This window comes from Oncorhynchus tshawytscha, linkage group LG06, assembly GCF_018296145.1.
Source record: "Oncorhynchus tshawytscha isolate Ot180627B linkage group LG06, Otsh_v2.0, whole genome shotgun sequence".
In the NCBI taxonomy this organism is placed as follows: Eukaryota; Metazoa; Chordata; class Actinopteri; order Salmoniformes; family Salmonidae; genus Oncorhynchus; species Oncorhynchus tshawytscha.
In genome coordinates this window covers 15,764,589-15,779,110 of record NC_056434.1, presented here as the reverse complement: position 1 = coordinate 15,779,110, position 14,522 = coordinate 15,764,589, and the positions used below count along the sequence as shown (strand labels likewise).

Genomic DNA, 14,522 nt, shown 5'->3' with positions numbered 1-14,522 from the left:
AGCGGCAATCAGGAGTTGAAACAATAACAAAGTGTCTTCCCTGCCCGTTTCAGTAAAAAGCTGAGGGACGGGGCAGGACAAATAACATCACTCTCAAATTCAAAGACAGAGCTATGGATAATGCAAGGACTGACTATCCACGATATCAATATGATAGTTTTAACCATGCTTTGAGGCTATATAGTGTTTGTTTACATTTACTTTGTTTACAAGCTTATATTTTGGGTTCTGATGGGGCATGACAGTTGTTATATTCTTCAAGAATCAATGGGTACAAAGCATGATATCTAAAGTCCAAAAATGGATTTAGCAACTGCAGATTGCCCCTTTAAGAGACTTTAGTTTCAATAATATATAATTGCAATGAAAGTAGTTGAAAGCCATCACACAAACCACTTAAACCCTTGCACCTGGCAGATCACCAGTGGTCCATGGAAGTTGATGGAACAACGTTTGGGAACCTCTTGTCTAACAGCGTTTGGGAACTTCTTGTCTGGAGGTAACACTGTCTTTGTACAAAGTGTCGTCTGTTTTAACCCAGCAACAATTTGACTGTATTTATGGTTCCCCGTGATTGTTAGCTTAGAGAGAGAAAAAATGTCAATGTCCTCTGAAGCAACTCATTTGCAAGTATGGAAATGATCATCTGTTAACAGTGCAGGTTGACTCAGGCCTCATGGTAATGTAGTTCTGGCTTAACGCGGCAGGTAGTCTAGAGGTTAGAGCATTGGACTAGTAACTGAAAGGTTGCAAGATCGAATCCCCAAGCTGACAAGTTAAAAATCTGTCGTTCTGCCCCTGAACAAGTCAGTTAACCCACTGTTCCTAGGCCGTCATTGAAAATAATAATTTGTTCTTAACTGACTTGCCTAGTTAAATAAAGGTAAAATATATTTATATTATGCACTATAAAATAACACTTTATTTTTAAGTATATTTCACACTATGGGACAAAGTTTAAAAAATGAATAGCTCTCTCAATGATGGCACCATTACTTACTTTGATGATAGGGCCTAGACAACTTTAAATGCTGTAGTGTAGGCTAACAGGTGAGTAGTCTAGGATACAGTGCATTTGGAAAGTATTCAGACCCATCCCCTTTTCCACATTTTGTTAAATTACAGCCTTATTCTAGAGTGGATTAAATAAAACATATTCCTCATCAATCTACACAAAAATAACCCACAATGACAAAGCGAAAACAGGTTTAGAATTTTTTTGAAAATGTATTTAAAAAAAAATATATATATATGTATATATACCTTATTTACATAAGTATTCAGACCCTTTGATCATCCTTGAGATGTTTCTACAGCTTGATTGGAGTCCACCTGTGGTAAATTCAATTGATTGGACATGATTTGGAAAGGCACACACCTGTCTATATAAGGTCCCACGTTTGAAAGTGCATGTCAGAGACAAAACCAAGCCACGAGGTTGAAGGAACTGTCCATAGAGCTCCAAGGCAGGATTGTGTCGAGGCACAGATTTAGGGAAGGGTACCAAAAATATTCTGCAGCATTGAAGGTCCCCAAGAACACAGTGGCCTCAATCATTCTTAAATGGAAGAAGTTTGGAACCACCAAGACTCTTCTTAGAGCTGGCCTCCCGGCCAAACTGAGCAATAGGGGGAGATGGGCCTTGGTCAGGAAGGTGACCAAGAACCCGATGGTCACTCTGAAAGAGCTCCAGAGTTCCTCTGTGGAGTTGGGAGAACCTTCCAGTAGGACAACCATATCTGCAACACTCCACCAATCAGGCATTTACGGTAGAGTGGCAGACGGAAGCCACTCCTCAGTAAAAGGAACATGACAGCCCGATTTGGAGTTTGCCAAAAAGCACCAAAAGGAATCTCAGACCATGAGAAACAAGATTCTCTGGTCTGTTGAAACCAAGATTGAACTCTTGGGCCTGAATGCTAAGGGTCATGTCTGGAGGAAACCTGGCACCATCCCTATGGTGAATCATGGTGGTGGCATCATCATGCTGTGGGGATGTTTTTCAGCTGCAGGGACTGGGAGACTAGTCAAGATCGAGGAAAAGATGAACGGAGCAAAGTACAGAGAGATCCTTGATGTAAACCTGTCCCAGAGCACCAGGACCGCCGACTGGAGTGAAGGTTCGCCTTCCAACATGACAACGACCCTAAACACACAGCCAAGACAACGCCCCTGACTTGAACCCGATCGAACATCTCTGGAGAGACCTGAAAATAGCAGTGCAGCGACGCTCCCCATACAACCTGACAGAGCTTGAGAGGATCTACAGAGAAGAATGGGAGAAATTCCCCCAAATACAGGTGTGCCAAGCTTGTAGCATCATACCCAAGAAGACTCTAGGCTGTAATCGCTGCCAAGAGTGCTTCAACAAAGTACTGAGTAAAGGGTCTGAATGCTTATGTAGATGTGACATTTCTAAAAACCTGTTTTTTGCTTTGTCATTATGGGGTACTGTGTTGTAGATTGATGAGGGAAAAAGTCAAGGGGTCTAAACATTTCCGAATTGGCTGTACATCATAGGTTGCATAAGGTAGCCTTGGTTTAACATTTTGTCATGTTTAACAGTTTTCATCTCATAAATTAATTGATGTGCGAGAATTAAAGTCGAGCTATATCGATTCTATGCCTACACAGTATTTTTTTTTATCCATGTGGGGGCGTATCTCCTCACCTCAGTCGAGCGCGCTGCGAACAAACGATTCAACATTGCGGCGTATGAGCTCAAACGCGGAACAAAAGACATCCTCATAAAACAGGGAATGGTGGGAGAAGCGTTGTGAAATGTATAGAAGTTATTGTGAACGCATTAACAAAGGCGAATAATTATTTGGGCCATTGATTTAAAGGGTTGTGTCTTGTGTGTTGCCAAATCTGCGGGACGCGCGTTGCTCCCCATCAAAGCCAACTACAGGGGAGGGACATAGCAGATTTCTCGACTTCACCGCACTGATTGAAGGGGAGGGGGTCCGTAGACCGAAATTGATGGTAGTGGGCTACTGAGAAAGACGAGCTACTCCTGTTGATAATAAAGGCAAAATACACCTTTCAGTCGAATACAGCTGAGTTGGTGAAACGGGCCGGTGGTGAAACATGGAGTAAGTAGCCTTTTGACTTTAACTGCATGTATTGCATATGCTGTTTTATGGACTCACACACAGATCATTTCGGGCGTGCTCAATTTGAACGCTTTTCACCCTTTTTGTCACACCTGCAAAAGGAGGACAAATATGTACTCTAGCTAATTGCATTGTCGGCCTTTTTAGGGAGTGCACTGTGGGATTTATTTTTTGGAAACAGTGAAGAAAGGATGGTATTAAGCTGTGTGAATAGTTTGATTATAAATTCGAACATCAATAGGCAGACAAAATATAATAGAAGGGTATTCACCATGACTGTTTTTATTTGTCGGCTTTTTTAAATAGCCTCCCTGTGTGCCTGTGCTTTGAAAGACATTTGACCTATATCTAGGCTAGGGCAAAGCCGCATGGTCAATCGGCAGTCCATGTAAGGGATATCATCTAGCAACAGCTGGGGAGTTAAGGGAAATACAACATTTGCCCTAAATAACCACTCTCGATAATATGTCCCAATGTGTAACTACCGTGGATTTTAATGGGCAACCAAAAATACTGTGGGTAATTGTCTATCGATTTAGGCTCTCAGTGATGTTTGTATTTTTCGGGGATCAATATGGGAATGTGTAATGCGTGTTCCTGAATAATAGCGCGCTTTATATGGGGTTCCTGAATGTCATAGTGCTACGGAGTGCATGTCGCGTTTTATGGAAATAGCAGGGAGCGCTAGATTACCGTACCAGAGGGCCGTGCCTGCTCTAATTGTGTGAGCGGTGGGCGTGCATGTGTAGGAGCCAGGGCAAGCGTTCATTTTCTCCCGGGTGGGCGTGCATGTGTAGGAGCTAGGGCAGGCGTTCATTTTCTCCCGAAAGGGCTGTTCCAATATGGCTGAGAGCTGATGCTGTTGCTTTAGTGTAGGCTACTCAGACAGATGTTCTAGGAAACATGACTGGTGTTTTATCCCCATGTCATTATGGCTGACTACTTATCAGGGACATACAAAAGATAAAGGGATACATGAAAGTACAATAGGATCCCATGGCCATGAGAATGTTACATTGTTGCAGGCCTAGGAAGCCACAAATATTACAGTGTTACAAGACTTTGTTTGAATGGTGCACATTTGCCATAGCCTACATTGCTTCAATCTGACTCCAGCTAGGAAAACCCCTTCATTTAACCTGACATAAGCAACATCCTCAAGAACACTAGTTTATACGCTACCAATTTTGAACATCAAATATGTGATGATTAAACACAGTAGGTGCATTGTCATATTGATAAATATTGTGTCTTCCTTCCACTTTTAGTGTAATTAGGAGGTTCCAGGAGGTTTAGGTTCAGTGTTCAGAATAGTGAAGGTGCCGTCAGTACACAGTAGGGTACAGGTGTGTGATTTGAAGTTCATATAATGCAGTAGGCTCCGATTTGAGTAAAGCTGTGTTATAAGAGAATATAGTGCAACACACACATGCCAGACAGAGCGCAAACACGTAGCAAGAAAATCTTGAATGCATTTGAGTAGATTTTTTGTCTTTTAATTACTTATTTCCAATTATTCGACATCTGGTCAATATTTTGTTTACCAGACCATTGATAGCCGTACAAATCTGAACACCACAAATCCTTCGTAATTTCCCTCCCAAGTTGGCTGCTGACATAGACAGATACACAGAGATACAGAGTGGTATTCTGGCCCTTTCTCAGACAGTCTTCCCACTGCTAATGGCCATTCGATATGGGCTGGACCTATCACCATCGGGATTCCATGGAGCAACTGTTTGGAGAGCAGAGGGGCGGAGATAGTCCTCTCATTTCATCCAGCCTCTGCTTCTGCTTCTGCCTCAGCCTTCAACCTCTCCCTCTCTCACATAACAGTCATTAAGTCTGATCCGCTCCCTGCCATCTCTCTAATCCTCCTTCTTCATCCTCCCCTTCATCTATTCTCTGCATGGGTCCTCCTTCATATTTCTCAACAACCATTGGGTATATATTTCAATCTTCATAACCTGATTAGATACAGTATAGTACAACTCTTACAGTATTATACAATAAATATTCCAGCAGTCTTGAAAGAAGGACAATAGAAGTTATCTCATCCCAGTCAGCCCATGAGGGTGATTCTCAAGCCAGCCAGTGGTGTCCCAGTCCCCCTCTGTCATTCGTCAGTCACAGTGACACACATTCAACATAGCTTTTGGGGCAGACCAGACCGCATGCAGTGGAGGGGAGTGTGGCACTGTGGTGTGGGTCTTGTTGTCGATGGTTAGCGCACAGACAAGTGCCACTGGTGGTGACCATGACACATCAGGGCCGTTTGAACTGACTTCAAAGAGTGGTATATAGCCTTAGTGTCTTTATAGATACAGTGGCAAGAAAAAGTATGTGAACCTTTTGGAATTACCTGGATTTCTGCATAAATTGGTCATCGAATTTGATCTGATCTTCATCTAATTCACAACAATAGACAAACACAGTGTGCTTACACTAATAACACGCAAATTATTATATTTGTCTTGTCTATATTGAATACATAATTTAAACATTCACAGTGTAGGTTGGAAAAAGTATGTGAACCCCTAGGCTAATGACTTCTCCAAAAGGTAATTGGAGTCAGGAGTCAGCTAACCTGGAGTCCAATCAATGAGACGAGATTGGAAATGTTGGTTAGAGCTGCGTTGCCCTAATAAAAAAACACTCACAAAATTTGAGCTTGCTATTCACAAGAAGCATTTCCTGATGTGAATCCTGCCTCAAACAAAAGAGATCAAATCAAATCCAATTTTATTTGTCACTTACACGTGGTTAGCAGATGTTAATGCGAGTGTAGCGAAATGCTTGTGCTTCTAGTTCCGACAATGTAGTAATAACCAACAAGTAATCTAACTAACAATTCCAAAACTACTGTCTTATACACAGTGTAAGGGGATAAAGAATATGTACATAAAGATATATGAATGAGTGATGGTACAGAGGAGCATAGGCAAGATACAGTAGATGGTATCGAGTACAGTATATACATATGAGATGAGTATGTAAACAAAGTGGCACAGTTAAAGTGGCTAGTGATACATGTATTACATAAGGATGCAGTCGATGATATAGAGTACAGTATATACGTATGCATATGAGATGAATAATGTAGGGTAAGTAACATTATATAAGGTAGCATTGTTTAAAGTGGCTAGTGATATATTTACATCATTTCCCATCAATTCCCATTATTAAAGTGGCTGGAGTTGAGTCAGTGTCAGTGTGTTGGCAGCAGCCACTCAATGTTAGTGGTGGCTGTTTAACAGTCTGATGGCCTTGAGATAGAAGCTGTTTTTCAGTCTCTCGGTCCCAGCTTTGATGCACCTGTACTGACCTCGCCTTCTGGATGATAGCGGGGTGAACAGGCAGTGGCTCGGGTGGTTGATGTCCTTGATGATCTTTATGGCCTTCCTGTAACATCGGGTGGTGTAGGTGTCCTGGAGGGCAGGTAGTTTGCCCCCGGTGATGCGTTGTGCAGACCTCACTACCCTCTGGAGAGCCTTACGGTTGTGGGCGGAGCAGTTGCCGTACCAGGCGGTGATACAGCCCGCCAGGATGCTCTCGATTGTGCATCTGTAGAAGTTTGTGAGTGCTTTTGGTGACAAGCCGAATTTCTTCAGCCTCCTGAGGTTGAAGAGGCGCTGCTGCGCCTTCTTCACGATGCTGTCTGTGTGAGTGGACCAATTCAGTTTGTCTGTGATGTGTATGCCGAGGAACTTAAAACTTGCTACCCTCTCCACTACTGTTCCATCTATGTGGATAAGGGGTGTTCCCTCTGCTGTTTCCTGAAGTCCACAATCATCTCCTTAGTTTTGTTGACGTTGAGTGTGAGGTTATTTTCCTGACACCACACTCCGAGGGCCCTCACCTCCTCCCTGTAGGCCGTCTCGTCGTTGTTGGTAATCAAGCCTACCACTGTTGTGTCGTCCGCAAACTTGATGATTGAGTTGGAGGCGTGCGTGGCCACGCAGTCGTGGGTGAACAGGGAGTACAGGAGAGGGCTCAGAACGCACCCTTGTGGGGCCCCAGTGTTGAGGATCAGCGGGGTGGAGATGTTGTTGCCTACCCTCACCACCTGGGGCGGCCCGTCAGGAAGTCCAGTACCCAGTTGCACAGGGCGGGGTCGAGACCCAGGGTCTCGAGCTTGATGACGAGCTTGGAGGGTACTATGGTGTTGAATGCCGAGCTGTAGTCGATGAACAGCATTCTCACATAGGTATTCCTCTTGTCCAGATGGGTTAGGGCAGTGTGCAGTGTGGTTGAGATTGCATCGTCTGTGGACCTATTTGGGCGGTAAGCAAATTGGAGTGGGTCTAGGGTGTCAGGTAGGGTGGAGGTGATATGGTCCTTGACTAGTCTCTCAAAGCACTTCATGATGACGGATGTGAGTGCTACGGGCGGTAGTCGTTTAGCTCAGTTACCTTAGCTTTCTTGGGAACAGGAACAATGGTGGCCCTCTTGAAGCATGTGGGAACAGCAGACTGGTATAGGGATTGATTGAATATGTCCGTAAACACACCGGCCAGCTGGTCTGCGCATGCTCTGAGGGCGCGGCTGGGGATGCCGTCTGGGCCTGCAGCCTTGCGAGGGTTAACACGTTTAAATGTCTTACTCACCTCGGCTGCAGTGAAGGAGAGTCCGCATGTTTTCGTTGCAGGCCGTGTCAGTGGCACTGTATTGTCCTCAAAGCGGGCAAAAAAGTTATTTAGTCTGCCTGGGAGCAAGACATCCTGGTCCGTGACTGGGCTGGATTTCTTCTTGTAGTCTGTGATTGACTGTAGACCCTGCCACATGCCTCTTGTGTCTGAGCCGTTGAATTGAGATTCTACTTTGTCTCTGTACTGACGCTTAGCTTGTTTGATAGCCTTGCGGAGGGAATAGCTCCACTGTTTGTATTCGGTCATGTTACCAGTCACCTTGCCCTGATTAAAAGCAGTGGTTCGCGCTTTCAGTTTCACGCGAATGCTGCCATCAATCCACGGTTTCTGGTTAGGGAATGTTTTAATCGTTGCTATGGGAACGAAGACCTAAGATTAAAACAATGCAGAATGCTCAATGAGGTTAAGAAGAATCCTAAAGTGTTAGATAAAGACTTACAGAAATCTCTGGAACATGCTAACATCTCTGTTGACGAGTCTACGATACGTAAAACACTAATCAAGAATGGTGTTAATGGGAGGACACCACGGAAGAAGCCACTGCTGTCCAAAAGAACCATTGCTGCACGTCTGAAGTTTGCAAAAGTGCACCTGGATGTTCCACAGTGCTACTGGCAAAATATTCTGGGACAGATGAAACTACAGTTGAGTTTTTGGAAGGAACACACAACACTATGTGTGGAGAAAAAAAGGCACAGCACACCAACATCAAAACCTCATCCCAACTGTAAAGTATGGTGGAGGGAGCATCATGGTTTGGGGCTGCTTTGCTGCCTCAGGGCCTGGACAGCTTGCTATCATCGACGGAAAAATGAATTCCCAAGTTTATCAAGACATTTTGTAGGAGAATGTTAGTCTATCTGTCCACCAATTGAAGCTCAACAGAAGTTGGGTGATGCAACAGGACAATGACCCAAAACACAGAAGGTAGCAACAGAATGGCTTCAACAGAAGAAAATACGCCTTCTGGAGTGGCCCAGAGTCCTAACCTCAACCCGATTGAGATGCTGTGGCATGACCTCAAGAGAGCAGTTCACACCAGACATCCCAAGAATATTGCTGAACTGAAACAGTTTTGTGAAGAGGAATGGTCCAAAATCCCTCCTGACCGTTGTGCAGGTCTGATCCTCAACTACAGAACACGTTTGGTTGAGGTTATTGCTGCCAAAGGAGGGTCAACCAGTATTAAATCCATACTTTTCCCACCCTGCACTGTGAATGTTTACACGGTGTGTTCAGTAAAGACATGAAAACATATAATTGTTTGTGTGTTATTAGTTTAAGCAGTCTGTGTTTGTCGGTTGTTGTGACCTAGATGAAGATCAGATCAAATTTTATGACCAATTTATGCAGAAATCTGGGTATTTCTAAAGGGTTCCCATACTTTTTCTTGCCACTGTACATAGCCGATAGCATATCTGATACTTATATAGATGATAGATATATAGCTGTAATATATGCGTAGTAGCCTATACTAAAAAGCCTTTATTCTTTTCATGTTGTGTTTTAACACATAGTGGTAAACATGTTTCAATGTACTGTGCTACTCGCCTGGCTACCCAAATTCCTTGCTCCAGCCAAACGCTACGCCATGCCCATGGACGTCAGTTTCTTTTCCACAATGATTCTGGATCTGAGTACCTTCCCAACGATTTCTAAAATGGTAACACATTCAAACAGTTGTGATTGGTCCTAGAAACGGATGGTTTGGGCCAGAGCCAGAACACACGTGGACAAAGCAGCGTTTTAAATATTCATCATTGGGTTTGATACTCTGATTGGTTAGAGATGATCCAATTGCTTATGAAAGTTTTGTGCAACACCCCTTATTTTGATGTCACCACAAATGACTTCAACAATGGCAGTTTCAGACTGAAGTATGTAGTGAACAAAGAGCAGCGGAATAATTCAGTTTGAGTCATCAGGCAATTGTGCAACTGCCACTCTGTACTTTTGCCTTCACTGTTTTTACACTGGTGACAACTCCAAGGGTTCGGGAATCGGACAAGATCGAGGAGTATAGATTGATTATGTGTTGCTGTTCCCAGCACAGCAACTAGTCCCCCCGGATTCTTTTTCCGCAGGGACGGTCACCATAGAAACCACGGGCGGCATTCCTCTGTCAGTCGGACAGTTGTGTTAGTCCTTTTAATTAATAACAGCTTTACAGAATTGCACAACAAAAATATATTAATGTCAGCGTAGTACTTTATGTGGCCGACAGCTCTGGAGAATGGTTTGGCCTCTAAAAACAGAGATAGGCTATGACTACAAACAAGGCTTTGATATATTTATATAATTTATATCTACACTCAATTATACGAAAGTCCAGTTATTGGTTGTTTCATGTTTGTCTCCACCATAAAGGCCATCATCCAGCGTTTAAAGGGGTGGCTCTGTTTTTTTCATGACTTACAAAAGCTGAACCATCCCTTTAAGAGCTTTGTTTTACTCTAGTTTACACGAACATTATACTAATAACAGTATGACAATAATGGGATTTACTTTCACGTTTGGTGCATAAGCAAAAATATCTCAAGTTCAAGCCTTTGTCTGAAATATTGAATTGATCAATTTGACTTTGAGATCTTTGAGACCACACTTTTATGACTTCCAGCCCTGAGAGAAGTGCTATGATCTTGAATTGTTTGAACAGTATCTTTCTCGCACCACCACTGTGTGTCATAACATAACTGGAGAATATTTACAGAGCAGGACTTCTATTAGTACTTGTGCAGGCAAGGTAACATTGCTTCTTAGCGGCTCATACCCCCCTGAATGATGACTAGATAGGGGGCCGTGCCCCCTGTAAGGCCTCAGCACTGGACTTAAGTGGTAGATATATAGTTTCTATTTGTTTTTTTTCATCGCACGGTCAACTGAGCAGACTAAAATATATAATGTTACTTCTAGATTTGTGCCCTTATTGTTGCTATATCTGTCCATTTAGTATCTACTGTATCATACATGTTAGAATATATACAGTGCCTTGCGAAAGTATTCGGCCCCCTTGAGCTTTGCGACTTTTTGCCACATTTCAGGCTTCAAACATAAAGATATAAAACTGTATTTTTTTGTGAAGAATCAACAACAAGTGGGACACAATCATGAAGTGGAACGATATTTATTGGATATTTCAAACTTTTTTAACAAATCAAAAACTGAAAAATTGGGCGTGCAAAATTATTCAGCCCCTTTACTTTCAGTGCAGCAAACTCTCTCCAGAAGTTCAGTGAGGATCTCTGAATGATCCAATGTTGACCTAAATGACTAATGATGATAAATACAATCCACCTGTGTGTAATCAAGTCTCCGTATAAATGCACCTGCACTGTGATAGTCTCAGAGGTCCGTTAAAAGCGCAGAGAGCATCATGAAGAACAAGGAACACACCAGGCAGGTCCGAGATACTGTTGTGAAGAAGTTTAAAGCCGGATTTGGATACAAAAAGATTTCCCAAGCTTTAAACATCCCAAGGAGCACTGTGCAAGCGATAATATTGAAATGGAAGGAGTATCAGACCACTGCAAATCTACCAAGACCTGGCCGTCCCTCTAAACTTTCAGCGCATACAAGGAGAAGACTGATCAGAGATGCAGCCAAGAGGCCCATGATCAATCTGGATGATCTGCAGAGATCTACAGCTGAGGTGGGAGACTCTGTCCATAGGACAACAATCAGTCGTATATTGCACAAATCTGGCCTTTATGGAAGAGTGGCAAGAAAGCCATTTCTTAAAGATATCCATAAAAAGTGTTGTTTAAAGTTTGCCACAAGCCACCTGGGAGACACACCAAACATGTGGAAGAAGGTGCTCTGGTCAGATGAAACCAAAATGTAACTTTTTGGCAACAATGCAAAACGTTATGTTTGGCGTAAAAGCAACACAGCTCATCACCCTGAACACACCATCCCCACTGTCAAACATGGTGGTGGCAGCATCATGGTTTGGGCCTGCTTTTCTTCAGCAGGGACAGGGAAGATGGTTAAAATTGATGGGAAGATGGATGGAGCCAAATACAGGACCATTCTGGAAGAAAACCTGATGGAGTCTGCAAAAGACCTGAGACTGGGACGGAGATTTGTCTTCCAACAAGACAATGATCCAAAACATAAAGCAAAATCTACAATGGAATGGTTCAATAATAAACATATCCAGGTGTTAGAATGGCCAAGTCAAAGTCCAGACCTGAATCCAATCGAGAATCTGTGGAAAGAACTGAAAACTGCTGTTCACAAATGCTCTCCATCCAACCTCACTGAGCTCGAGCTGTTTTGCAAGGAGGAATGGGAAAAAAGTGCAGTCTCTCGATGTGCAAAACTGATAGAGACATACCCCAAGCGACTTTACAGCTGTAATCGCAGCAAAAGGTGGCGCTACAAAGTATTAACTTAAGGGGGCTGAATAATTTTGCACGCCCAATTTTTCAGTTTTTGATTTGTTAAAGTTTGAAATATCCAATAAATGTCGTTCCACTTCATGATTGTGTCCCACTTGTTGTTGATTCTTCACAAAAAAAATACAGTTTTATATCTTTGTTTGAAGCCTGAAATGTGGCAAAAGGTCGCAAAGTTCAAGGGGGCCGAATACTTTCGCAAGGCACTGTATATATATATATACTGAACAAAAATATAAACGCAGCATGCAACAATTTAAAGATTTTACTGAGTTACAGTTCAGATGAGAAAATCGGTCAATTTTTGCATATGGAACATTTCTGGGATATTTTATTTCAGATCATGAAACATGGGATGATGTGTTTATTTTTGGTCAGTATAAATGTACATTTTAGTCATTTAGCAGACGCTCCTTTACAGAGCGACTTACAGGAGCAATATTCATTCACATGACATTGCCACATCCTGACCATAGAGAGCTCTTGGTTCTCTATGGTGTTGTAGGTCAGGGCATGACTAGGGGGTGTTCTAGTCGATGCATTTCTATGTTGGTGGACTTAGTATGGTTCCCAATTAGAGGCAGCTGATATTCGTTGTCTCTAATTGGGGATCATACTTAAGGTGTCCCTGTTCCCACCTGCATTTGTGGGATATTGTTTTGTTGAGTGGTGATGTGTGTGCGCTGTTACTTCACGGTCGTTGTTTGTTTATTGTTTTGTTTAAGTTTCACTAATAAAAGATGTGGAACTCGAATCACGCTGTGCCTTGGGTCGTCTATCATAACAACCATGACAGAATATCCCATCAAGCAAGGACCAAGCAGCGTGTTCATGAATGAGTGAATGAGTTTTGGACATGGGAGGAGATCATTGGCGGGAGTCGCAGAAAGATCAGGAAGGACAGCGACGACGATGGGGGGCGCGGCCACAGAAACCCCAAGATTTTTGGGGGGGAGCACATGGGGTGGTTGACTGAGCAGCGGGGAGAGCCAGAGCCTGTTGGGAGTTGGTGGAGGAATTCAAGGAAAGATACTGGAGAGAGGTGGTAGTGAGGAGTATGCTACAGCGCAGGCGTGCTGAAGAGCGTGACACCAGTCCGGTGCCATCTGTGCTAGCTCCCCGCACTCGCCCTGAAGAGCCAGAGACCGTCAGGGAGGCGATGGTGAAGTTGGGAGAGAGATGTTGGTCAAGTGTGTTCTGCTCAACATTCGACCTGAAGAGCCTGTCAGCAGTCTTGTGAAAACTATGCCGGCTCCATCTGGCCTCCAGTGCGCCTCCCCAGTCCGGTAGGTCCTATGCCGGCTCCCAGCACTCGCCCTGAAGTGCTTGTCAACAGTCTGGTGCCAGCTGTGCCGGCTCCACGCATCAGGCCTCCAGTGCGCCTCCCCAGCCCGGAGCGTCCTGTGCCAGCTCCACACACTCGACCTGAGGAGCGTGTCATCAGTCCGGCTCCAGTCCTGCTCCATGGCAGGAGCCCTCTTCTGCGCCGGTGCCCAGTCCAGGCACGGCATCCAACCCAGCTCCATGGCCGGAGCCCTCTTCTGCGCTGGTGCCCAGTCCAGGCTTGGCATCCAGTACCGCTCCATGGCAGGAGCCTTCCTCTGTGCCGGTGCCCAGTCCAGGCACGGCGTCCAACCCAGCTCCATGGCCGGAGCCCTCCTCTGCGCCGGTACCCAGTCCAGGCTTGGCATCCAGTACCGCTCCAAGGCCAGAGCCTTCCTCTGCGCCGGTGCCCAGGCCAGGCACGGCGTTCAGCCCAGTGCCATGGCCGGATCCGGGGTCTGGGTGGGGGCTACGACCCGCACCGGATCCGCCACCGGCACTAGTCATCCCCCTAACCTCCCCCATTTGGTTTCAGGTTTTGCGGCCAGAGTCCGCACCTTTGGCGGCGGGGGGGGTACTGTCACGCCCTGACCATAGAGAGCCCTTGGTTCTCTATGGTGTTGTAGGTTACGGTGTGACTAGGGGGTGTTCTAGTCGATGCATTGCTCTTAGTATGGTTCCCAATTAGAGGCAGCTGATATTTGTTGTCTCTAATTGGGGATCATACTTAAGGTGTCCCTGTTCCCACCTGCATTTGTGGGATATTGTTTTGTTGAGTGCTGATGTGCGCTCTGTTACTTCACGGTCATTGTTTGTTTGTATATTGTTTTAAGTTTCACTCATAAAAGATGTGGAAGTCGAATCACGCTGTGCCTTGGTCCGTCTATCATAACAACCGTGACAGACATTCATATGCATTGTCATACTCAGAGGGCTGTTTCCGACAATACAGTGGTAGTTTTCTTTGTGTTTTTCACTCATGTATGTGGCTGTGAATCAACTTATTTTAGACTCTAATGGCTCAGTGTCACACTCCA

General features: G+C 44.3%; 1 protein-coding gene across 4 annotated transcripts in view; it reads left to right on the top strand.

Annotated features, from left to right (window-relative positions):
- The first annotated feature begins 2,662 nt into the window (after positions 1 to 2,662).
- The window catches only part of LOC112253264 (paralemmin-1), a 73,698-nt gene continuing 61,838 nt past the window's right edge, over positions 2,663 to 14,522 (top strand). For 3 of the 4 annotated variants that reach the window (XM_042323015.1, XM_042323016.1, XM_042323014.1), the window contains exon 1: positions 2,663 to 3,095. In XM_042323015.1, coding sequence (XP_042178949.1) covers positions 3,091 to 3,095 — 5 coding nt within the window. In that variant the 5' untranslated portion in view covers positions 2,663 to 3,090. The remainder of the gene's footprint in view (positions 3,096 to 14,522) is intronic. The other variant, XM_042323017.1, reaches the window with a different exon arrangement.